This window comes from Anas acuta, chromosome 12 (assembly GCF_963932015.1).
Source record: "Anas acuta chromosome 12, bAnaAcu1.1, whole genome shotgun sequence".
Lineage (NCBI taxonomy): Eukaryota > Metazoa > Chordata > Aves > Anseriformes > Anatidae > Anas > Anas acuta.
Genome location: NC_088990.1, coordinates 11,288,366 through 11,312,017, shown reverse-complemented (window position 1 = coordinate 11,312,017; position 23,652 = coordinate 11,288,366). Strand labels below are relative to the sequence as shown.

At 58.2% G+C, this 23,652-nt stretch overlaps 1 protein-coding gene across 4 annotated transcripts in view; it reads left to right on the top strand.

The window, feature by feature from the left end:
* Positions 1-23,652, top strand: part of ZNF609 (zinc finger protein 609) — a 50,735-nt gene that overhangs the window by 968 nt on the left and 26,115 nt on the right. For 3 of the 4 annotated variants that reach the window (XM_068696379.1, XM_068696382.1, XM_068696381.1), the window contains exon 2: positions 10,773-11,633. In XM_068696379.1, coding sequence (XP_068552480.1) covers positions 10,887-11,633 — 747 coding nt within the window. In that variant the 5' untranslated portion in view covers positions 10,773-10,886. The remainder of the gene's footprint in view (positions 1-10,772; positions 11,634-23,652) is intronic. The other variant, XM_068696380.1, reaches the window with a different exon arrangement.

Genomic DNA, 23,652 nt, shown 5'->3' with positions numbered 1-23,652 from the left:
CGAAGCTGCCGGCCGGGCACGGTGGCCACGAGCAGCTCCGGTGGCCACGAGCAGCTCCGGTGGCCACGAACGGCTCCGGTTTTCTCCGGGTGCAGCCGAGGGGTGAGAACGGGCGCTCCTGAGATAAAGCGCTCCCTCCCTCCCGCCCATTGTGTACACAGGGAAGGTCACAGGTTCAGGTCTTGTCTGTCAGACTTGGCTCCCCTCCACCTCCCAGCAGGCCTCTTTTTTTTTTTCCTTTTTTTTTTTCCCCCCTTCCCCCCGTTCTGGGTAGGCCCTTTCCCTCGGAGGAGGTGTTAGACGAATTTTTTTGTGTGACGTATGGCCAAGAGCTCGCGGGCCCTTTTTTTTTTTCCCCCCCCTCCAGAAGAATAAGGATGCCGGTGTCGGGGCTGACTTTCAGAGCAGGGCCGATGCTGGTGTGCGAGCCTTCCTCGCCTGGACATCCTCAGGAAAACCTATTTCCACGCTTTGTGTGATGACTCCGGCATCGGATTATGCTGCACATTTCTAGCTCTTTGTTGGCAGTACACAGCCCTGCACAGCGCTCGAAAAATCCAGTCAGCTTATTTTATTGATTAGCTTTTGAACGGAATAATTTATAATTTATCGTTCTGAGGCCGTTTTGGTCTCGAAAACAGAAATCCTCGTCCTTTTTCCACCCCCTTTAATCCACCAGCGTTTTCTCCTCTCCCCGCGGGGTAGAGCTCGCCGAGGAAGGGCGATGTGCACGGCGCCAGGAGCGTGGCCATCTCGCTGGTGCAAAAAAACGAGGATTTAATGTTTTACCTAAACCAGCCTCGCATTCAGGACGAGGGCCCCGAGCCAGTTTAGAGCCACCAGAGGAAATTAATTATCAAACAAGTTGTAATGACCTGTAATTGAGTATGACCGGGGCGCTGGGGCTTTTTTTTTTTTTTTTTCATGCTTGGACTTCATTTCCAGCGGAGGGCCTGTGCGCTTTGCGCGTCGCCATTCGGCTGCTCGTTAGCTGGAGGTGCCGGGCTGTGCGTGGAGGTGCCTCGGCGCACGTTACCGCATCCTCTGCGCGCCTGCAGAGCGGCAACATTATTTTTTGCAGAGCCTGGCTCTGAGGGAGAAGCTGGCGTAAGGGACGCTCAGCTACCTGCAGCCTGGCGCCGTGGGCTGGGTGGGAAGGGTGGATAATTTCTCCCTCCATGCAGTGGCGAGGTCGCAAAGGCCCCTTGCAGGAACCGCAGCGCGAGCAGCCATGCGGCCGTGACCCTGGGTCGCAGCCCTGCGGCCACCAGAGCTTCTCCTCTGAAGTCCTTTGGCTCTCTGGAAGCGTTTGCGGGAAGAAATGGCTCACGAGGCGGGAAGGCAGCGGGGGGATGCTCAAGCCACGTCGAAGCTACCTAACAGCTTGTGCGTCTTGGTGATGTACAACAAGGTCGGTCAGGTTTGTTCTCTTTGAGAACTGGGCAATGTTGAATTTAAATCTGCCTCTAGGTTTGCGTTCGCAGTATTTTTTACGTTCCTTGCCTTTTTGCATGAGTTAAAGAACACCAGGAGTTGCCTCGTGGATCTGGTGCTTCTGCGCGGGTGTCCCTGCGCACGTGGATCGATTCCGTGTGCCCGGCCGGTAACCGCGGGCCGTGACAAAGGCCGGGAGCTGCCCTGGGGCTGCTCAGCCGCCCGGCGAGAGCAGCGGTCTCTGGCACTGACTGCCTTGGTGTTTCCCGGGCACGCTTCTCCTCTGTTCACTCGCCCTGTTGCTGTCGACCCCGTGGGCTGGAGCCTCGCTGCGTTCCCACGCGGCCGCGCTCAGATTCGGATTAAGGCCTCGGGGCGCTGATGCAATGCCGGTGCCAGCTGTAAGGCACTAAGCCTCTTTGTCCCCTTTATCCCGAGCCTTATGTAAAGAGGATGGTATTTCTGCTCCCAGGTACGTTGTTTCAGGGCAGCCTGGTGCTGTGTGCTGTGGGATGTGGACAGCAGTTTCCCCAGATGGTGTTGCGAGAGTCACGGGGCTGTTCCCAAACCTGCCTCGCGTTTCCCAGGGGCTGCTGGCTGTTCGTGGGAAGGCTTTTTGAGATGTTTGTGCACGCCGACCTTCCCAAAGCTCCTGGAGATGGCCAGGCAGCGTTAGTCTGGGGTTCCCCCTTGGCACCTCTTTTCTGCTGATGCTTTGTGGGCACGGGTGAAGCGTGTGGGAGCTCTGCGGAGCTCTGCTGGCTCGGGTGGTTCCCTGGGGTGGCCTCGGAGCACACGGGTACTTCGGCTGCCTTTGCAGAAGCAGGTGAGGAACCAGCGAGCTCATTTGGCACCCAGCCTCATGGTCCCGTTCGTCCTCCCCAGCTCCTGGGGTTGCTCTGTGGAACGGGTGCAGAGCAGAGCAATGTGACCTCAGCAGCTCTCGTGCAAGGGAAGGCAAAGACCCGATCAGGGCACGGCAGCACAAAAAAGGCACTTTCCTGCTAACTGGGATCAGTGCCTTGTGGTGCAGCGTGGTTTCAGGGAGAAGGCAAAGTTTGTGCTCTGATGGCCTTGTAGTAAGGGAAAAGGGGCTGGCTGCCTGTCTGGGAAACCTGGCTGTGACTTTGGCTGCTTCTGAGATTTCTTTTTTTTGTGTGTCAAATGTATTAGTTTCTGTGAAGGAAATGCCTATTTCACTTCTGGGTTCCGGTGAAAAATCTGTTTCCTAATTGAAGCTGAGATGTTGTCTTGCTTTTTTCGCAGCTGAGTGTCCTTCACATGCAAAGAAATCTCTGATGGACCTGTTTAAATGTCAGCTCTGATGCGGTGTGAGGGGGGTGTGTGTGGGGAGAGAGGTACAGAAGGATGTGAGTGCGTGGTTGTGGATGAGGAAAGAGAACTTCAGGAGAATCTTGATCTTGTATTTAAGCATTAAGTGCTCAACTTCTGCAATGCATTTCCTTGTTTTCTGGAGCAAGAAAAGAAACAAGGAGAGGGAAGATAACCTCCCTTTTTGCCACTCTGTCACCGAGCGTGTCATGGGCACGGAAAAGTTTTTCAGCCTGAGATGTTCCCTTTGAGCTGTTGCTGGGTCTGCTCAGCCTCTCGGGACAGCTGGAAGGCTGTTTGTGGACTGCATTTCATCAGGTGCAGCATCTCATCGTTTGGCATGGGTACCATGATCTATCGGTAACAAAACGAGGCGATTTCAGAGCGCTGTTAACAAACCCAGGGAGCCCCTCCTGGGTTGTGGTGCAACGGGAGCATCTCCGCGTGGCTGACCCTCAAGATCTGGCTCTGAGTTACCCCGAGAGCTGGTGCTTCGAGGAGAGCTCAGGAGCCTGCCTGCAGCTCCTGAAGGTGTGAGGGGGGCTGGCACAAACTGCCCTGCTCCCGTGGAGGAGGTGGAGGCTCTCCGGCAGAATTCACGCTCCTTCCCAGAAGGTTTGGTGGGCGATGCTGCAGTGAAGGTTCTTGTCCTGAAGCTTTTCTCTTCATTTTTTTTCTGGTTTAGCATCTAATCCATACCTTCCCTTTGTACTTATTGCCGCAAGTAATTACAGCTGGGCTACAGCTACCAAAACAAGCCGAGTACACTTTGATGCATGATTCTTGCTTTTTTTTTTTTTTTTGTATTGTATTCCTTTACGTGCTGGCTAATTCACAAAATTCGGTAATTTGCAATGGGCCATTAGCGTGAATTAGCAACTTTCTGATGTATATCATAGCTTTGCAAATGCGCTTTATTAATCTGTGAAACACACCTATTTATTATCCCTCTCGTTTAAAAAAAAAAAAAAAGAAGGTGGTGGTGGGGAAATAAAGCGCTGGAGGGATTTCTTGGTCTGGTACTCTCTGTGCCTGCATCCGTCCCTGTCTGCGCCCGCCTTCCCTCCTCCCGCACTTCGCAGTCTGGCTGGTTTTTCCCAAAGTGTTCCCAGGCTGATGGCTTGACAGCAAGAGGGATTACAGCCGCACGTACAGTCTTCTGCTGCAAATGAAGCCTTTGCTCGCGTAGCCAAGGTGCCCTAATTGGTTATTGAATGAGGGGAATTAAAGGCATTAAGAGGGGAAGTGGCGGCTCCTTCATTTTTGGAGCGGCGGAGAGATGTTCTTCCTCCTCTGACACCTGGGAAAAGGCCAAGGCCGCCGGTGCTCTCTCCTCAAATTAAAATCAAGCCCAGGAGCTCGCTGCCTCTGCCCTGCGGTCCCAGGAGCGGTGGGGACGCAGCGCTCCGTCCTCCTCCATGGACAAGCATCGTGCTGCCCTGGCATGTGCTCAGTGCTTCCTTTGTGTCGAGCCCCAGGTGGGAGCGTGGCTGGGAGCTGGTGCAGAGCCCTTGGTTCACATCTCCCCGGGGCTCTTCCTTGGGGTGGTGAAGGCAGGAGGGAGAGGTCGACCTGTGAACCACCCCCTGCCCGGGTGCTCTCCCACCGACGTGGCTGAGGCGAGGCGAGCAGCCTCCCTGCCTCCCAAGGCCTGGAGAGGAAGGGTGCAGCTCGCTGCCGAGACGTGCCCGGTCTGCTCCCACCACCGCCCAGCAGCTCGGGCTGCTGCCAGAACCACCGGTGCGCCTCTGCAGCCCTGCGGACAGCGTTGGGCGAGCGGGGGAGAAGGCCAAGCTGCCTTTTTTCCCGGCGTTTGCTCCGCCAGTTGTTTATGCCCGCTGCACGCCTTCGCTCGGTGCCAGCTTTTCTCTCTTCCCATCTCCGTGACTGATGTTTTGGGGATCTTTCCTGATCGCATCCATCTCGCTGCTTCCTTTCGCTGCTGACTTTTGCAGGCTGTTGGCATCCCTCCAGCCTGCGTGGAGCTTTATCTGCAATTTGTGAGCCTTCTTGGTTATTTCTAAGCGCTCTCTGGCCCGGTCCCCCTTGGAGGCTGTGGGCGAGGACAGGGCACCAATTCAGATATCTCTAAGCCTCTCATAAATCAGCTCCTTTCTGTGTTGGGGTGAGCAAGGGTGTAACCAGACCGGTTTGAAATACGCACGGCTGCGTTCGTTCCAGTTTCCTAATGGAGAACAGCTCCGTGGATGAGGGAGAATCAACCCCCAGCTTTGTCCCATATGTCCCTGTGGGAAGCGTCACGACGCACAGCTCGGTGCCAGTCAAACGGCTTCGCTCAGATGTCCCGTTTCGAGTGTTTCATGTTATTTTTGGACACAGCCGGCAGCGGCGTGGCTCACTGGGTTCAACGGGAGCGAGCTGCAGCGTGGTAGGAGAGCACCCGCACTGGGTCTGGCGCTGCTGGTAGCACCCATCCCGCTCTGCAGACTGCTCCCAAGCGTTTCTGAGCCCGTCTTGGCCAGGTGTGGCTCCCAGGGGCTGCCGGTGCCACCAGGTAGCTGCCAGCATCCACAAGGTCCACGCTCGGAGCTGGCGGCACCCGTGATCTGCACCGATCAGATGGGGGCTGTAGGATTGGGGTGAGGACGGTGCTGTAATTCTGGTTCTTGTTGGACCCTCACGTACAAGTTGAGGAGCAGCTGTGGTGCAAGAGCAGATCCCCGTTGAGCATCCCTGATTGTACGCTCCCCGTGTGCGTGTTGGTGAGCACGGCAGGTCCAAGCCAGGTACCGGGGGTGGCTCCGTGTTTGTGGGAGAGCCAAGAAGGTGCCGTGTGTCTGTTGTCCTGTATCGGAATGGAAGGAGGTGGTGCTTGGTGCCTTCACCTGGGTTTGCAGGTACCCTGGTGCCTGCTGATGGTGCTGAGGATCATGCACACAAGCGATGTTTCTCTTGCCATTTGTTGCCTTGAAATGGGAAGCCCTTGGATTTCCCTGCGTGTCGGCAGAAGATGTCTGAGTTGCATTTGATTCAGTGCAGAGGCAGGTAGCTTGAAAAAACCACGAGGGCTGAGGAGCCCCAAACCAAAATACCCGTAAATCTGAAGAGCCACCGGCTCTCGAGGCACGAACAAACAAAAAATTGTGACTTTGGTGCTGGCGTTTCCAAGAGTGATGGGAGGATTAAAGACAAGCTCGTGCCACTTTTCCTGTTTCCTGATATAAGGAAGGCCTGAAACGTTTCCTCCCTTTCGGTCCCCCCTTTCTGTGTGCCTCACGCAGCGGTGACGTCGCTGCCGGTCATGTTTGGCTCGTTGGGGGCTGAGGGGAGCGTGTGCGAGTGGGGGTCTGCCGGGGCTGGCTTTGCTCTCGAGCCTTGTTCAAGAGCACTGAGGGTTTTCAGTCCCTGAATGAGCTTCTCCTAAATGCCTGTCTGGCATCGGTGCTAAATAAGTGTCAGGAGAGGTAAATGCTGAGCTGTAGCTAGCCCAGCAAAGCGTTTCCTTCAGGTCTGGTGCTGTGTGCCCGTATTTTGTTGCACCTCTGGTTTTGCTGCTCTTCTTTGTGATAATCTCTGTTGAACGTTGCCACGAAGGTTGCGTTTTAGGGTTCCCAGCAGATATGGGGTGGATGCGAGCTAGAGCTCTGACCTGAACCACATTTTTTGACCGATGCTGAGTGTTACATTGATGCTTACCCGGGCGTTTGGGTGCAGGTGGGCGTCGCGACTGGTAACCCTGAAACCCTGCTGTGGGCAGAGCCTCCCAGCCTCCCCTCGGCTACGGGCTCCCCTCTCCCATCCATCCCCAGCCTGCGTTTGGACACCGCAGGCTCCTACCGACCGCCAGCAAACGACTCGTGCCCCGCGTCAGGTTCATCTCTGGTGTCAAGGCTCAGCCCACGGAAACTTGGAGTCCCGGCGTAAGTTTCTGGAGCGCTCGCCGGGCGCTGCAGCTGCATTGCATGCTGGAAGATGTAGTCTCGCTGGGGCGCACCTCCATATTAAACGAGAAGGGTGGCTCCATTTTATTCAAATTGGGCTCAGCCTGCTGGCTCCTGGCAGCTTGCCCGCGCCGTCCCGCTCGAGCCGGGAGCCACCGAAGTTTTCCCGGTGCGCGGAGGCAGGAGCGCGGCTCCTCGGCGCGGGTCGTGCCCGGTGCCACGCCGGGCGGCCGCTTTCGAAGCCCCGCGTTTCGGTTTCGCAACGCCGCGGGCTCCCGCCGTGCGGACGCGATCGAGGAACCCTGCCCCTGTCGGGTGGCAGTTCTGGAGGGTGTCATGGTAAATCTCCTTTGTCTGCTTCGGCTTGACTGATGCACGGGGGAGAGCAAACCCTCCTCCCCTGCCGGATTTCTGGAGCTGAAAGCAGCAAGTGAGTGAGGAAGCTCCTTTGTGCAGATTTCTCCGTCTCCTCTTGTGCGTGCCAGCTGGCTCTCATTCAACATTTCTCTTCTTTTTTTTTTTTCTCTCTCTCTTTTTATTTTTTTTTTCTCCCCCATCTCTAGAGAGAGGGGGCGGGGAGAAAAGGAACATCTTAAAAAGAAATCTGCAGAAAAGACACGGGAGTTACTTAACAAAAATCCAACCCAAACAAGCCCAGCTGGGGGATTACGAACGCGGCGGTAGGAGGCGAGCGGGGAGAGAGCGCGGCGGCCCTGGAAAGGGAGGCGCGTCCCCTCGGAGTTTGCTTTAGTCGTAAAAGGAAACAAAAAGGGATCTGGTGTTGAGGCGGCGTATGGGGAAAGCTGCAGGCTGGCTGCCAGCGAGGGGCGGCGGGAGGAAAGGCCTCGTGGCACGGAGGGACCACGCTCCCGCGTTGCCCTGTGCCTCCCCGGGGATGGATGCCCGCGAGACCGGCGCGCCGGAGCCCTCCGCTCCCAGCCGGGGGAAGCGCCGCATCCAGGAGCTTTTTCCGTCCTCTTTTGCCGCTCCTTCTCGCGGGCATTCCTGAAAGTTAATCAGGGTGAAAATTGCAGTCAGTCATGTCTGGAAGCCACCAGAGGCTGATCCTGGAGCGCTGCGGGCTGGAGCACATGGGTATGAGACAGCCTTGCTACGCGTGGGCTGGCTGCCTTGTCGCCAGGAGAAGCGCTTTCTCCTGCCCCTCGCCCCCCTTGGGCTTGCAGCCGCTCCCCAGCTTGGTTTCCTGGCCTCTGGTAGCGCGGCGGCGAGCCGGGCTCGGAGCATCCCGCGCGTATTTCAGCACAAAGAGCCGGGGCTCGTGCGGTTTCCCAGCTCTCGGCTTGGTGCTTTTTGAAGTGCTGCCTGGCTCTGTTTGAATAGCTTTCTCTAGGTGTGTTTGCAGTTGGCTGCTAGCTCCGAAAGTGAACTTTCAGGTTTGTCTCTAATACGCTGGCTCCTTCCCAGTGCAGAGATGTGGATTGTAGAGGTCTCGGCACCTAATGGAGCTGAATTATTCATGTCTGGTGCTGTGTGTGTGCAGCATTCCCAAGCAGAAAGCTGTCTCCTTGTCGGATCTGTGCTCCAGGACTGCTCTTAAAACGCTTTGCTGGCAGGTCTCCAGGCCAACAAGTGAGCACATGCTTTTCATGTTGTGCGGGGATCAATCCTGCGATGGCAGGAGGTAAGGGGAAGGCCACGTTTATGGCTGGATCAATCCCTCCGGTCTGTTCCGTGAGATGCCGGGATTCACAGCGGTGCTGCCCTTGATAGGAGAGCGGGGAGCACCCGAGCAGCACCCGGCATTTGGGGGAGCTGTGGGAAATGCTTGGGACCCACGTATGCAGGCTGGATTGCGAGGGAGCCACCAACCCAAATCTCATTTTGGGGTCACAGCCTTCGAACCCAAGGCCAGAAGGCGCGGATCCGCGGTCTCTGTGCCGGGCTGGAGGCCGGCTCCTGCAGTGCTCGCGGCACGACGCGCCTCTCCTTCCCTGCTGCAGCCCCAGCCCGTTCTTGTTCATCCTGTTTGCGGTTCCCTTCCCTGCCCCGGCAGGGCTCGGGCTCCCTTCTGCCGCCTCCTGCGTTGGGTGAACGCTTTCTCCTCCTGTTTGCCAAACCTTCGGTTGTGCCCGGCTCTCCGCTGGACTCGTGGGCTCGTTGCTTTTGTTGTGGGAGGAATCAGACGCTGCTGCTGTTTGCGTAGCTTCAGACCTAGGTCCTCCTCATCTGCTCCTCGTATTTTCTGGACAAAACTAATACTTGGCTGCAGTGTATCCCTTCATGCACGGGCAGGGGGTGATGCTGGGCCCAGCAGACTGCACATCGCCTGCTGGAGGCTGCAGGGCCAAATCTCTGCCCCTTCGGCCATCGTCCCACCCCCGCGTGGCCCCGTGCTCCTCGGCCTCCAGCCTCGTTACCTCTCGTGCCAGTCCCACGTCCCCAAGCCCTGTGTGCCTGGGGAAGGGACCGCTGCCGGCTCAAACTCTGGGCCGCCTGGCTCCTCATCCTTTACCCCTCCAGCTGAAGGAATCGCCGCGGGTGCCATGGCGCAGAGGGAGGCCGTGCTGTGCTCCCGAGGAGCCGCGGCCTTCCTCGGCCTGGCGGTGATTTGGAGAGCTCGGCCGGGGAGAGGGGCTCTGGGGATGCTGGTGAGTCAGGGCTCCGGGAGAGGAGGAGGAGGAGGAGGAAGAGGAAGGCGAGAGAAATGCGTGGGGTGGCTTTGGCAAGCCGTTAGCGACACCGGTGCACAAAGTGATCTCCTGATTCGGCACTTTCCCTGCCGCTGAAACGAGAGGTCAGTGCTTTTCATTTTCAGCTTGCATGCTAGCCCCTGGCTCCTGGGGTTAAAAATCTCCGTAATGACCTGTCAGAGAGTGGATTATTAGCTGTGCAGAGCTGGGGATGCTGTGGGGAGCAGATGGAAAATGGTCTGGCTGCGGCAGCCTGTCTGATGAAAGAATCCTTGGCATTTTTACAGTGTTTGCATCTCTGGAAACGCACCATGAAGCTGCTTTCCAGGCTCCTGCCTGCTGGGGTTTGAAGAAATTTGTGTGTGCGTGCGTGTTTTTTTTCTCGTTTCTCTTTAAGTCACCTGTTTTTTGAAGTGCTGCTCGTAAATACTAGCAGGAGCAGGCCGCGAGCGCGGCGGGAAGGGGAAGGACGATGGCGCTGGAGAGGAGCTTCATCCAAATGGGTGGTCAAGGATTTCTTCCGAGATCTGGAGACTGGGGCCAGGGAGCTGCTGGGAAGAGGCCGTTTCATGTGTTAATTACGTCTCGTAAATGTAATTGCCACCAGCTCATTGCAGTGAGGGACTTCAGTGCTTTCCCACCTCGCGTGTAGCTTTGCTTTTTTGTTCTCCTCGCCGCCCCGCCACCTCCAGGGACGTGTCGGTGTGCAGTGCCTTGGGAGCTGGCCCTGTGCTGTTTAAAAACCAGGTACCCGCATGGCCCAGCCCAGCCTTCTCCCTCATTTGGAGCCAGATAATTCAGAGCAGGGCCCTGAAGCACGGTGCCACCTCTTGCCGTCCCACCTTGGGGCACGTGAGCTGGGCAGCCGGCGCTTTCCTCTGCGATTTGGCCTTCGGTGACGGCTCTCATGCTTCCAAGCGCCGGTCGTGTCGCAGGTGCCCCGGGGCTGGGATTTATTTGCCACCAAGGCACTAAACCTCGTCCCTGGCAGCAGGGAGGAGCCCCCGCCAAGCAGCCCCTGGCCGTGGGTGGCATTGGCAGGAGAGGAATCAATCCTCCATCCCAGGGGCAGCGCGCGGGGAGCGCTCAATAATTCAGAGGGAAATGGCGAGCGGGGAATGTGTGAGTAATGTCTTGTTGGAGCCGGGAGCTGTGACCTGCCAGGGCCTCGTATCGATCGAGGGACCGCTGCCAGATGGCTCCTGCTGCAGGGACAGCGAGGAGGGGATGCGGAGGGAGGGAGCCTGCTGCCTGGCGGCGGAGGTTTGGCTGGGCCTGATGTGGGATTTGGGTAACTGGGGATGCAAAGTGACACTGGTAGCCTGGAGGGGATCTGCTGTGGGGACAGCTCAGTCCCCGTTCCCTGCCTGCATGCTGCCCATGGTGCATCTCCCTGCCCGGAGTGCCTGCCATGCTCTTCTCCTGTAACTCTTCTCTCTGCTCTCCCTTTCAGCAGCGATGCCGTCACCTGGGCAGACCCCGACCGCTGGCAGCCCAAGGACGTAGGTGCAGCCGCGCCGTGGAGGCAGGGAAGAGCCTTGAACCGTGAGGGGCCGTTAACTCTAAGATGTCCTTGAGCAGCGGAGCTTCCGGAGGGAAAGGAATCGATGCGAACCCGGTAGAGACGTACGACAGCGGGGATGAATGGGACATTGGCGTAGGGAATCTCATCATTGATCTGGACGCTGATTTGGAGAAGGATCAGCAGAAATTGGAAATGTCGGGCTCCAAGGAGGTGGGGCTGCCGGCACCCAACGCGGTGGCGACCCTGCCCGATAACATCAAGTTTGTGAGCCCGGTGCCAGGCCCGCAAGGCAAGGAGGGCAAATCCAAGTCGAAAAGGAGCAAGAGTGGTAAGGACAGTGGCAAGCCAACCCCGGGGACCTCCTTGTTCACCCCCAGTGAGGGAGCTGGCGGCAAGAAGGAGGCTCAAGGACGCTCTGGGGACGGCGCAAACTCTGGTGGCTTGGTGCCTGCCGTCACCCCCAAGGGCTCGGAGAAGTCGGCCAAGGCATCTCGCAGTGTGGCCGGCTCCAAGAAGGACAAGGAGGGTGGTTCATCCAAAAGCAAGAAGGAAAGGAGTGAGGGTGCGGGGGCTCCGTCGGAGAAGGAGCCTGGTGTGCTGCAGCCCCTGGCCCTGGCGGTGCGGGTGGGACAGTACGATGGTGGCCAGGGAACGGAGCCTGCTGCTGCCGAGCAGCTTGGGAGTATAGCTATTGACACGGGAGCGGCGCTCAATCCTTTGGGAGTTAAGTCGGAGCTGGAGGACGGGGAAGGCGAGTGCCGGCAGCTGAAAAAGGTCAAATCGGAGAAGGTAAGGAAGGGGCCGGGCTGCGGGTGGAGGCGGCGGCGGTGCCGAGCACCCGTGAGACCCCCGGTCCCTGCAGCTCTGCAAGAGGAGCCGGGGCAGACGGGAGGGTGATGCCCTGCTCCCGTGCCACCTCCAGCAGAGCGGGGCACTGCGGGTCTCCAGCCTGCTGGCTGCCACGCTCTGCTTCCCAGCGGCCTCACCTCTCCTGCTGGAGCTCCCCGAGGAATGTGTTTCTCTCCAGTTGCCTCGTTTGCAGAGGAGACCTTCGCCTGTTGGTAAACGCGGGCTCTGCGTGGGCGTGTGAGCAAGCACAAGGTGCGGGGCTGACGGGAGCCGCCTTGCTTGGCCTGCTGTTGGTACGTGGGCTTTGTCCCACTCGCGGTGACAATCAGCCTGGGGCCACCGTGCTGCTGTGGGTGGTTGCTCCGTGTCGCTCCTCTGCTAATGTGCGGCGGCGATGCTGAGCTGGCGCTGCGTCTGGGCAGGAGCAGCCTACGGACGCCCTCTGCTCTTCCAGGAGCCCCGCAGCTCCTGCTGGTGGAGCGTGCCCTGGCCTCGTGTCTGTCTGTCTGTCCGAGCAGCGCTTTGGGTACTCTCAGGCACGCCCATCTGCGTGTTCGTGCTCACAAAAGCCCATTTGTGCCGGTCGCATGTGCGGTGTCACCGTGCCCCTGAATCCGAGTGGCCCTGGTGCGCCCATGGAGCGATTTTCTTGTCGGTGCAGGTGGCGAGTGAGGGAGCCGTGACTGGCAGGTGTGTGGGGAGGCGTTGGCCTGCTCCCAAAGGGTCCTGCACATGCTTGCTGGGTGTGACAGGGGGATTTTGGGCACCAGGAAGGGATTGGTGCACGCAAGGATGGGCCGCGCTCAGCAGATTTGGGAGAGTTGCTGAGATCAGCAAGATGCTGGGGAGATATCTGCAAAAAAAAAAACACAGAAAACACAGTGTAGAGCATGAAAATCTGGAGCAAAGGCTGGTGGGGATGACGGGTCACGGGGTGAGAAGCTACTGAGTGTGTCAGGGAAGGAGACTCCCGGGGCAGTCGGCTGAAGCTTGTAAAATGAAGGAGTGGCGTGGGGAAGGCGCCTTGTTTCCGTGTGCTTCCCAGCAGCAGAAGCGGGGTGAATGATTCCAGGAAGAGGAGCAGATGCTCTTCCGTGTGATGGCTTTGAAAGGCCACAAAAAGCTGCAGGTGCCGAACGTTTAGCGGTGCTCTATGCACCCGGGTGGGTTTGTGGAGGAGCAGTGCTTTGGGCACTTGTTTGGGGCAACATCTTTTGGCTTGAGGAGACCCCGAGGGGGGCTGGAGCCTGGGAAGTGTCACAGCGTGCTTGGCTGCTCCCCTCCCGAGCAGCCATCTGCTGCTGGCTGCACCTTCGGTTGTACCCCGCGCTGCCTTGTCTGCATTTTGTGGTTCAAACTGTCTTTCTGTCACCGATTCAGCTGCAGAAGCCCTACCTGCGGGGAGAAGCACCGAGGTGAGGTAGGGGTTGTGAAGACAGGGAGCAGACATCATCCAGCTGCACCACGAGGCCGCCCGTGCTGCTTTACCCGCCCCGAGTCGGGCAAAACCATGTAGGGGGAGGCACGGCCTGGTGGGGCTGAGCCCCGTGTGAACAGCCTGGGTCTGGAGGAAGGTCTGTGGGGTTTGGGCTGGGGGGAAAGCTGCCCGTACCCATCTACGACAGCACACGAGGTCTGGAGAGCAGGCGGAGGTGCGTGCCGGCTGCGGGAGGGCGACGGCTTCCTGCCCGCCCCGAGGCAAACCCCGCTGGGAAGCGAGAAACTGGCTCAGAGTGAAACAGGAACGGTCACGCCGTGACTCAGCCCAACCTTTGGGCTCCGGCAACCTGGCCTCCGCTTCACCCTGCCCTGCGCCCGCTTCTGTCTGGGCTGCGGCGCGTGGCGGGGAGGCCGCTTCCCGCCCGGGAAACGAAGAAGAGGGGCCGGGAGCTTTCGCTGTGCCTTCCCGGCTGGAGTCGAGAGCGCTCTTGCAGCGAGTATTTTTCCTTGACAAGGTACTTCGGTGCCACAGGCAGATCGCCGTTTGCCCCTCCTTCCTCTTTTGTGCTCTTTAAATACCTCCCGGCAGGGTGTTGCAGCCCTCGAGTCCTTGCTGGGTGTAGGAGAGCCTTGCTTTGGTTTTCCGCCATCCTCTCACATCTGTGCGTCGCGGCAGCGAAGCGAGCAGGAGATGTTTGCCGCTGTCACCAGATGTCTGCTGTGGTTGCTGCTGCCCGGGGTGAAGCTGCCATGCGACAGCCCCAACACCCTTTTTTTAGGTGTGTGTCTGCCCTTGGCCGCATCCTGGCCTCCTGCGTGCCCTCCTCTAGCTTGGGCATGAGTGCTGCAGGCGCTGCTCCTCCCCAGATAATGTTTGTGGGGGCAGGATCGGGAGCTTAATGCTCGCAGGGAGCCTTGTGCTGCCTCACCCGTCTCTGGTGTGTGTGGACCAGTGCCTGGGCTCGCTGGTGCTGGGGCACAGCATTTTTTGGGGGGCAGCAGGCATTTTGGGGGAGCACGGCGGTGCTGGCCAGCCAGGGGATGTCAAGCACTGAACAAAAGAGCCTCCCAGCTCTTGGCTGCTGCTCCGGCTTTGTTTTGATTGAGAGGTTGTTCAGCAGGAGGAGGGCGTTTTTGCTGACGAGTGTCCAGATGTGACGCTGCTGCAAACGAGGAAAAGGCAAACAGAAGCCGCTGGAGACGCGGCCCTTCAGAAAACCCTCGCTGCCTCACGTGCGCCGTGCTTTGGGGCAGCGCGGGGGGTGGGTCTGGGCATTTTGGTCAGAAGCCACCAGGGTGTTTTCACCCTGCCTTTCCCCTCCACGTAGGGATGTTTCTATACTTTGGGTACTGCATTTTCTTCCAGCTCTGCATCTCACAGAGACGGATGCTCTGAGACTGCTGTGGGCTTGGACCCGACCCGATCGTGGGAGCAGCACGTTGCCCGTGGTCCTTAATCGTGTGCCACTGCCTCGCTTCATCCCGCTGGTGTGAGCAGCTCCGTCTGCCAGGGTGTCAGCCATCGCCAGCTTCTTGCTCGCCCCCTTCTTGGCTGGCTGATGATGGCACAGGTAAAGCAGCGTGGCACATTCACATCGCTCATAGCTTCCAGCTTTGTTGTCTGCACACCGTGTATTGGCCTCAATATTTACCCCTCCGTGGGCAGATCCTTTGCTCCGATACCAAATGATTCAAGCAGCTTCTCTGCTCTAACCTGCAAAGCCCTCTGAGCTCCCTGCCGTGCCGTGCGAGGCTTTGGCGAGACCCGGGCCACTCTGATGGCGACTCCCATCGCGCTGAGGATGCAGAGGGTGCCCTTGGGAGCAGCGTTGTGCGCTTCCCTGGCCTCGTGCTTGGCTGTGCGCTTGAGATTTTGACCCGTGTGTGTTGGGCAGTGCCCGTTGTGGGCTCGCCTCTTCGCAGCGCTCCCCACCCTCGCCCCGGCTCCTTCAGGGAGCTGCAGCTGCAGCGGCTTTGGCAGCCCCGGCCGAGGCCGAGCCAAGGGCGCCCGGGAGGCGGCGGGGAGCGCGCGGCAGCAGCTGCCGGCTCCTCTCGCTGCGGTTTCCTTTCTCCAGCCATGCTTGAGTAAGCCGCCTCCGGAGCTGCTGACAGGGCTGCGTTTGGAGGCCTTGGAAATTACACTGCTCATTTCCTTATCGTCCCCTGACCTGCAGTGCAGAGCCTTCTGCTGCAGGAACAAGGCGAGGAGGGGGCACGCAGCCAACATGTGTCAAGAGCTACAAAGGAGGAAATTGGACTTGTTCACTTAAAACCATGGGGTTAGTCTTTGAGTTTTGGCTCCTACTGAGAGGTTATTTATATGTGTGCATTTTTTTTATTTTTTTTTTTAAGCTGCTAGATGTAGCAGGCTGGGAGTTTTGGCTGATCCCACCTCGTAAGATTCCGTAGTGCAGGCAGGGGAAATCTTCATCTCCTCCCGTTGGATTTCCCCGCCTTAGCAGTGAGAAGGAAGGACGAGGCAAGGCGCCGAGGTCCATGCACGACCTGTTTGCGTTGCTGTAGCCAACTGAACAGCTCTGGGGGCTCACCTCAAAGCTCAGCCCTGTTGTGGTGCACATCCATGGTGCTCTGGAGACAAGGACTGGCGGCTCCCCGTCGAGGCCACGGTGGCACGAAGCACGGCCACGCTGGAGGAGCTGGGAAGGCACAAGGGCAGAATGCCAACGTGGGAGTGAGGAGGTTGAAGGAGGTGGAGGGGTTTGCACTGGGTGCACGCCGCTTCCCCAGCTCAGAAAAGCCGTCAGCCCGCTCCGTTGTGTGCTTCGCGGCTCCCCAGCCGCTTTGTGATGTGAGCTGTGGATGAAAAGGCCAGCGTGTGACCTATCCTGCTGACTCATGTGCCCGGTTTCTCCTCCAAAGGAGACTCCTTAGCAGATGGTAACTGCTTGAGATGGGTCAGATTTTGAGGCTAACTGGCTTTGGTGGATTCTCTTGTGTTTGTTGCTTTGCTTCCAGGCTGGCGGTGGCTGCTTATTAGCCTAATGACCCCTGCTACACAGCACCATTTATCTGGCTGAGCGAGATTTCTTTAAAGGAAGATTCGCTGGCGTCTCCAGCGCTTCGCAACCCCGAAGGCTTCAAAACCGGCGAGCTGCTCTCGCAGCCCTTCCGGGGAGCTGATGCAAGGGGAGTGTGCCAGGAATAATCCGCTAATGAGCAAATCTGCTCCTCCACCTGGCAGCCGGGGAGGCCGCTGGGAAGGGCCGCGGAGCACGGCGCTCTGCCTTCTCCCTCCCCTTGCTTTTTAAGGCTGCCTCACAGAGCGCTGGCCACCTTCTCCGGGTTTTCTGTGAGCGCAGTGTCCTTGGTGCCATTCAATCCCCACGCCGTGGTGGCTCTGCATTCCCGATACCTCACCGGTGAGCGCGGGGCCACGGCTGGGTGGCTTCGGAGCATCCTCGTTGGGCAGCCGGGCAAATCTGTGGCCGACCTCATGGCCGCTGAGCCAGAGGTTACCGTGAGCTCCGAGCCAACCAAAACAGTCACGGGTCCGTCCTGGCGCGCTGTGGATGTCCCTTCGCAGGATGGAGCTAACCACAAAGCTTTTTCACATGGTGTGGTAACAGCGCGTGCTCCTATCTGATGATGTTTCCCCTGCTCTTGACACTGAAGTTGGTTTAAAAGTCGTTAATTGTCTAGGTTGATCTTAAAATATTGCCTGTCCCTTGTGCGCTCGGGGTCCCTGCAAACACACTGCTGTGAATCACATGGGGAGTGGGCAGAGCAAGCAGGAGGAGGTCCTCACATTGCCCACCCCTTCAGAGGGGTGGGATACGATGCAGCTCCGAGGCAGTTTGCATCCCACAGATGTCCTGCTGCTCTCAGCTGCCCCTCCTGCGTCCTGGGGGTGAACGTGGAGCCGCTGCCTCCCTCTCCCTGCCTCAGTCTGCCCCAAACGCAGCGGGATGCGCGCCGGGAGCTGGCGGGCTGGCAGGTGCTGCAGGTGGAGAGAGTGCAATTACAGCTACAAATGGCGGTGTTTTTTTTTTATTTTTCTTCTTTTTATTTTATTTTATTTTTTTTTTCCCACCCCAAGCCAGAAAGCAATTTCATTCCAGGAAGCTCGCTCCCCCAATTAGCCATGTAAATGCGATGTGATTTTTCCCAGGTGCTATGCAAATGAGCGCTCTTCCCCGCGTCCCCTCTCACCCCATCCCTGCCTCCAGTCGTTCGGATGCCGGTTCGCTGCCTGTGTGCTGGGAGCAGCCCCCCTCATCCTTCGGATGGCCGGATGGCTTAGATGGGGCAGAACTGCACCCCAGCTGGCCCAGCACAGAGACCTGCACGTGGGGCGGTGATGGAGCAGCGCCGTCCCGCGCTGGGCACGCCGAGGGATGCAGCTAACGCGGCCGTACCGGCTCTGAGCGAGTATTTCCAGCCAGCCTGGCAGCGTGGGAGCCCTCCCTGCACTCCCCGCTCCTAAATCTCCTCCGGCACAGATGAGGTGACCTTGGCGAGACCGAGGGAGCAGGGGCACCACAGCCGAGCTGGGAGGTAGGCTTGAAAGAAGAGGAAAGCTCCAGGGCGAGGCCGGGAAACCTCTTTTGAAAGCTGAAAAGGATCCTGTAAGGGGAGGATGGCGAGGAGCCAGCGGGATCTTTGAGGTGGTAACGAAGTCATCAGCAAGAGCTGGCGAAGCCAGCCTGGCCTGGCCGGGGAGCTGGGAGCATCTATGGGGCGCCTTGTGAGCAGCGCGGCGATGCGGCGCTTGGCGTGCTGTTTGCTGTTCTGTGGCTTGCAGGGGAGGAAGGCCAGCGTGTATATATATCACAGACCCGAGCCGTTTGCTAACAGGAAGGCTTCTTTTTTTTTTTTTTTTTTGCTTAGCATTAACATTTCAAGGCACAGGAACCCTTTAGGTATTTAGTGTTTTATGGTCTTCCAGGCCGGCTATTAATACTCCACTTTGTGTACAAGGGTGAAGGGAGCTGGAGGGGCTGAGCCTCTGCAGGAAGGGCTGTGAATGTCCCTTTGAAGGAAAGCAGCCTTTCCTTCAAGACCCTACAGCCACGAGCAGAGCATTTGGTAGCTGCAGACCTGGCGGGGGAAGAGCCACGGCCCTTGGCGAGGTCGGATCTTGCATTAAAAAAAAAAAAAGAACATAAAGGCTGCGTGCATGAAACCACCCTGAAATGTGCCTGGTCAGCTGGGGTCACTCTGGTGGAGCTGTGTCCCAGCCAGCAGCCAGCAGGTCTCCGCGCCGAGGGACTCGCAGCCTCCCTTCTGTTTTTTCCTGTTTGAGGCTGCCTCGTGGTTCCTGCTGCTCTGCCTTCAGGCCTGCGCGAGCCCTCGGGTCGGAGACCCCCGAAAAAGGGGCTTCTCTCGGCCACCCCTTCACGGTGTCCCTCGCGTCTCCAGCCTTCGGCAGCACGAACGAGCGCGACCGGGCTCGCAGGTGCCTGGTGCCTGGGCAGGAGCCCAAGCGCCTCAGCCTGCGGCCCACCAAAGCAGCCAGATTTTCTGGGCAAGGCGGGCCGTGGTTTGGCACGGGCTCCAAACCTGATGGCACGTAACGAGAGTTCAGCTTGGCAGGGCTCAGCGCCGGCAGGGAGATCTGTTCCGAAGCCACCAGCGCCGAGCAGAGCGTGTGGGATTTCGGTGGAGCTGGCCCTTCCTGGGCAGCAAGACCCATACCCTTCGGGAGCCCTCGTCCCTGGTCAAAGCTTCCCAAATGCAGCACTGGAGAGGTACCCGGAGGTGCTACGTGAGACAGAGCGCTTCGAGCATCGCACGAGCAGGGCTGTTAAAACCCAGTCTCCTCTGGGAGCTGATGGCCTGATAGGGGAGATGGGAAGGGAATCGCTTTCAATTTGCCATTGATCCTAACGAGCCTGCGTGGGAGCCTGAGGTGGCCCGGCCGCGTCGGTGGCTATTAACGCCGGCACTCAGCGCCGCTATCAGGACTGCCTCGCTGCTCGGTTCTAGGAAATCGAATAAAGAGAAAACCACTTAGGAGGATTTTAATCAGAACTTGGCAGAAGAATTTAAGGAAATCCAAGAAATCTTCTGACAACCCCGCTTCGTGCCGAGACTGCTGATGAATGGAAAGGGTGAAAATGGGGGCTGCGGCCGGGTTGGGTTTCTCCTGGGCTGTGAGAGCAGATCATTTAGCACTTCTGCTCCCCACAAGCTCGGAGAGGGGACCAAGAAGTGAGCTTTGTTCCTGGCGCTGGAGGCTTGCTGTCAGCTGATGAAAGGCATCCCAGATCTGCTGGAGATGTCCAGCACCAGCTTGGGAGGAGAGAATGGCTTGATTTACAGTAATAACTGCTGTGCAGATTGGGGCAGGAGTGTGAGATGGTTGGGTTTCTTGGAGAAGCTTTTGGTAGCAGTGGTAAATGCTGGTGTGAGGTCCAGAGCATCCGTGGATGGCCAACAGAGGAGAGCTTCCAGTGGTGAGCTGTGGGGTCTGCAGCCAGCCCAGCAGCAGAAGAGCTGTCCCCCTGCTCGGATAAAGCTGCTGCTGCAATGGGAGACTCATCTCTGCCCTCCAGACCTGGCTGAGAACTGGTGGTGACCCTCTCATGGTGTTCTTGTGGCTCGAGTTCCTCATCTGGGGCTTTGACTCTCACATAATTCCTTCTGCAAATCTTTATTTTGGGAAATTTGATTGAAAATCCATGGAGCAGTACAAGTTGCTTGACCAGTGAGGGGAAAGAGAGCTGCAGGAGCATTTTTGTGCACATGTCCGGCAGATGGGCAACCCAAGGCAACTTTTATTTCCAGCTCCAGGTGAGGTGAGCATGTAGATTTGGTTTATGAGAGCAACTCCCCCAACCCCCCCCCCCCCCCCCCCCAAAAAAAAAGTTGTTTATTTATAGCAGGCTTTCCAAGGCTGCATTGTACCGCTGCTTTGTGTTTTATTGATACTCCAACATCTGGGCTCTTCTTCTAAATGTGCTTTCATCCAAGAAGAGGTTAAGGGAGTGAGAGCCGTTCTGATAAACCTGCCAAAAATAATCTTTGCCTGAGACAAAGTGCCGCTCTCGGGGCTTTCTCTTGTAAAACCCGTGGCGTGTGGGCATGACAAACAGCCGGAGGAAGCCCCTGAGTGCTCCCGCTGGGGGCTGCAGGACTCTGACTGCTCTGCGAGCGCATCCGAGTTTGTCACCTGCTTGGCAAGGTGATGGCAGAGCGGCCAGGGAAGCTTCGGGGGCTCACGGCTGGCTCCTGGCGAGGAGGGACCTGAGCACACGTGGGCAGGCTGATGGGGACCGAACTGCTCCACCAGGACAATATCGGATCCTGCACCCAGCCCGAGAGCTGGCGGAGCGTTGAGGTGCCGAGGAGGCAGCGGTGGCAACGCGACACGGATACCTGCAGGAGCCATCTGAGAAGTAGGTTGGTGCGGTACCGGAGCCGAGCGGTTGGTTCTCAGCACTTGGGAAGCTCAGAGCTGAGCTGAGCACAGCAGCCTCAACTCTGCCCCCTTGGTCATGTTCCTTCTGGCAGTGTTTGCACGAAAAGTCACCCGTCCGTATGCTGGGGCTTTGTTTGAGAACTACGGCACGGTGACGAGGAGCTACGTGTGTGTGCTCCACAGCGGCACGGCCGTGAAGCAAAATACTTCTGAAATACCAGAATGCAGCAAAAACGCATGAAGCCGTGTGCGTTGGGGGATTTACTGGAGGGAGCTCCACGCTCTCCTGACTTTCAGGGCTCCAGCCCAGGCCTGGGGATGTGCTCTGCCTCTCCTAACGGCCACTGCATTGGTTGGGCTGGGCGTGCGCATCCCGTCATGCTGTGGGGTTTGTGTTTGGCACCTGGGCTTCCTGGTGACAACACCAGCGGCCATCACGTCCCGGGGAGCAGTTCCCCACCCGGTCTCGAGCTCGCCACCACTGCGCTTTGTTTAAAAGGATGGCAGCGCTGGAGGGAGCGAAGCGCGAGCGCAGCCGGGAGTTGTTGGAGATGACACTGCGGGGGATTAAAGTTGTGACCAACTCTGAGCGCCTCGATTCCATAAATAATTGTGCTGCTAACCCAGAGGAGGCCCTCCGAGCTCCGGAGGGAGCCACTGTTTGGTCAGGGCCAAGAATTTGGAGGGGCTGATGGATCTGTCCTGGCGGCGGGTTGCAGCACGGCTCCAGCCCCGGATTTATTGCTGTTGGCAGGCAGTCGCACCCGGCACAGCTTCTGCAGCTCGTACCTTCCCGGGGACTGGGGGGCAAACACTATTTGTTTTTTCTAGACTAAAATCGAAATCTCAGTGTTGTGCTCACTTGTGTTCTGTTCCCTCTGTTTGTGGCTTAGTCTGAGGGGCGACCTGCTCTGCTTCCTCTAGCTGTCCCCGAGGAGGAAGCACGTGGACACGGTTCCACCTTTTGGTGTCTCATTTGCAAAGCCCCTCGGACGGGCAGTGCCACAAGAGCTGGGGGTGGTTGCTCTGGGACTCACTGCTACGGGAGGCACGCTGGCTTGGTGGCACGCTCCTCTTCAGCTGCCCCACCAGTGGGCTCTCCCACCAAAGCCAACTCGCACGTGAAAGCAGCGCCATCGGGCTGCAGGCACCTCTTGGAAGGTAGGGAGCCTCGAGGGGAAATCTCTTTCCAGCACGTGCTCAGCTTGGGCTCGGGTATGGGAGCTCTTCTGCGTCCTTGTGTGGTCATCGGGGCGTTGCGGGAGGTGTCCTGGCCACATCCTCCCACACTGCTGCTCGGGGGTTTGTGCCGCCATGTGGGGAACTGGGTCAGGGAAATGATCCAATTAAAAGCTGTGCCGAGCAGCAAGGAAAAAAAAAGGCAGGTTTTAAGCAGTCGGGTTCCCAGGGCTGCACAAACGCGTTGGTAGAAGAGGGGTAGGAAGGAGCAGGGTGGAGCACGGCGAGATGCTTTCTCCTGGCGTTGGTGCCAGCGGTCCCTGAAGACTTGCTGAACTTGTGCTGGTAGGGCAACCGCAGGGGCAACAGGCCTGGTGAGAGCTGGCGAGCCTTCTTTTCCTTCCTGGGAAGCTCAGCCTTGCTCCCTGCGGGTGGGCTGATTTTGCAGGGCTGCCGTCGCTCACGGAGAGCGTCCTTGTCCTGCTTTCGGGGGGCAGCTCCTCTCCGGAGGGCTGCGGGTGCAGGAGGGGAGCGCTGCACCCCGGCTGCCTGGTGCCAGGGGGGTTGCCTTCAGTAATCCCGCCTAATCCTTTAATCTGTATCACCACTGATAGGTATTAAAGCAGCAGATAAGATTCAGACCGTGGCTTCCAGCTCAGCAATCTCCCCACCCTCTTCCAGCTAAATCTGCCTGGATGGTGCTTGCCCTTAAGGGGACCGTGCTCGTTTGCCGAGCGGCTGGCAGGGGCTGGGCGGGCGGATGAGCTGCTCCCAGCAGGAGCACGGCCTCGTTGCGGGTTTGCAGCCCTCCAGACAAGCCCATCGAGCCGTCCACATCTGCTCCCAAGCCCCGTCGGGCTCGGTGACGGACATCTTGTGCTAGGAAGAACCTCTCCAGTGGCATCTTCCTCTGCGTGTGGCCGATCTGGAGCATATCTGCCTCCTGCCGCCTTTTCTCTGCGATATCCTCCTGGATGTGAGGCTGATCTGGCTGTAAACGCTTTGCCCATACAGCATCTGGGCACCTTTGGTTCCCCAAATGGCCAGGCTCAGTCCCAGCGCTCCCCCGTGAAGGTGAGACCCTGCACCTGGTCATCCTTAGGCTTTCCCTGTATCTTCTGGGCTGGTAACGCTGGGGAGAGCAGCTCCCTGTCGAGTTCACCATACAAAGCAGGCTGTCCCTGCTGGTTTTGCTCTCCTTTCCCCATCCTCCTCCAGCTTCTCCCCATGCGCATGGGATTGCTCCGAGTTTGCCACCGATTCTCTCATCAGCAAAGCCATGGTTAATCCTTCCCTTAAATCCTTTAAGCTGTCAGCAAACAAACCCCTTCTTAAACTTCTAGCACGCAAGCCCTGCTGGGACAGAGCCTGGCTCGCAAACCCAAGGTTTTATTTCTCTTCCCGGCTCCTCGAGCTCCCATTTTCTGCCAGCACCGGAGCTTCTCCTCCCCGTGGCTGCAGCCCGGTGCAGTGGGCGGCTCGATGTCGGCATGACCCGCAGTGATAGATCCTGGGTGTGAAAATTCAGGTTCCTAATTACCTAATGACAGGTTCCCGGCGTGCCGCCGCCTTTGAAGTCGCAGGTGAAGATTTGTTATTTAGATGCGGGGCAGCTGAGGCTTCAGCCCTTCGAGGAGCCTCGTGCAGCAGGCGTTGCTCCTGCTCTGCTGGGGCTGGACAACGCAGCTCGGGGGCTGCAGGCTGGAAAAGGTGGCTCCCTGTACATCAACCCACAAATCTGTACCAAGAGGTTTCACTCCGAGCGATGGTGATGGTGTGTGGGCTGCTTGGGTCTTCCAGGCCCAGGGATTCCTTCAGAACACCAGGTCACGCTGCGCTGGGCTGGGTTTTCAGAGGGGATTGGGGGGCGCTTTGGTTGTTTGAGCGCCCTGTTTTGGGGGAGCTCTGAACATCCACCCTCAGAAAATCTGCATCCTCTGAGGTCTTTGGCAGAACCCG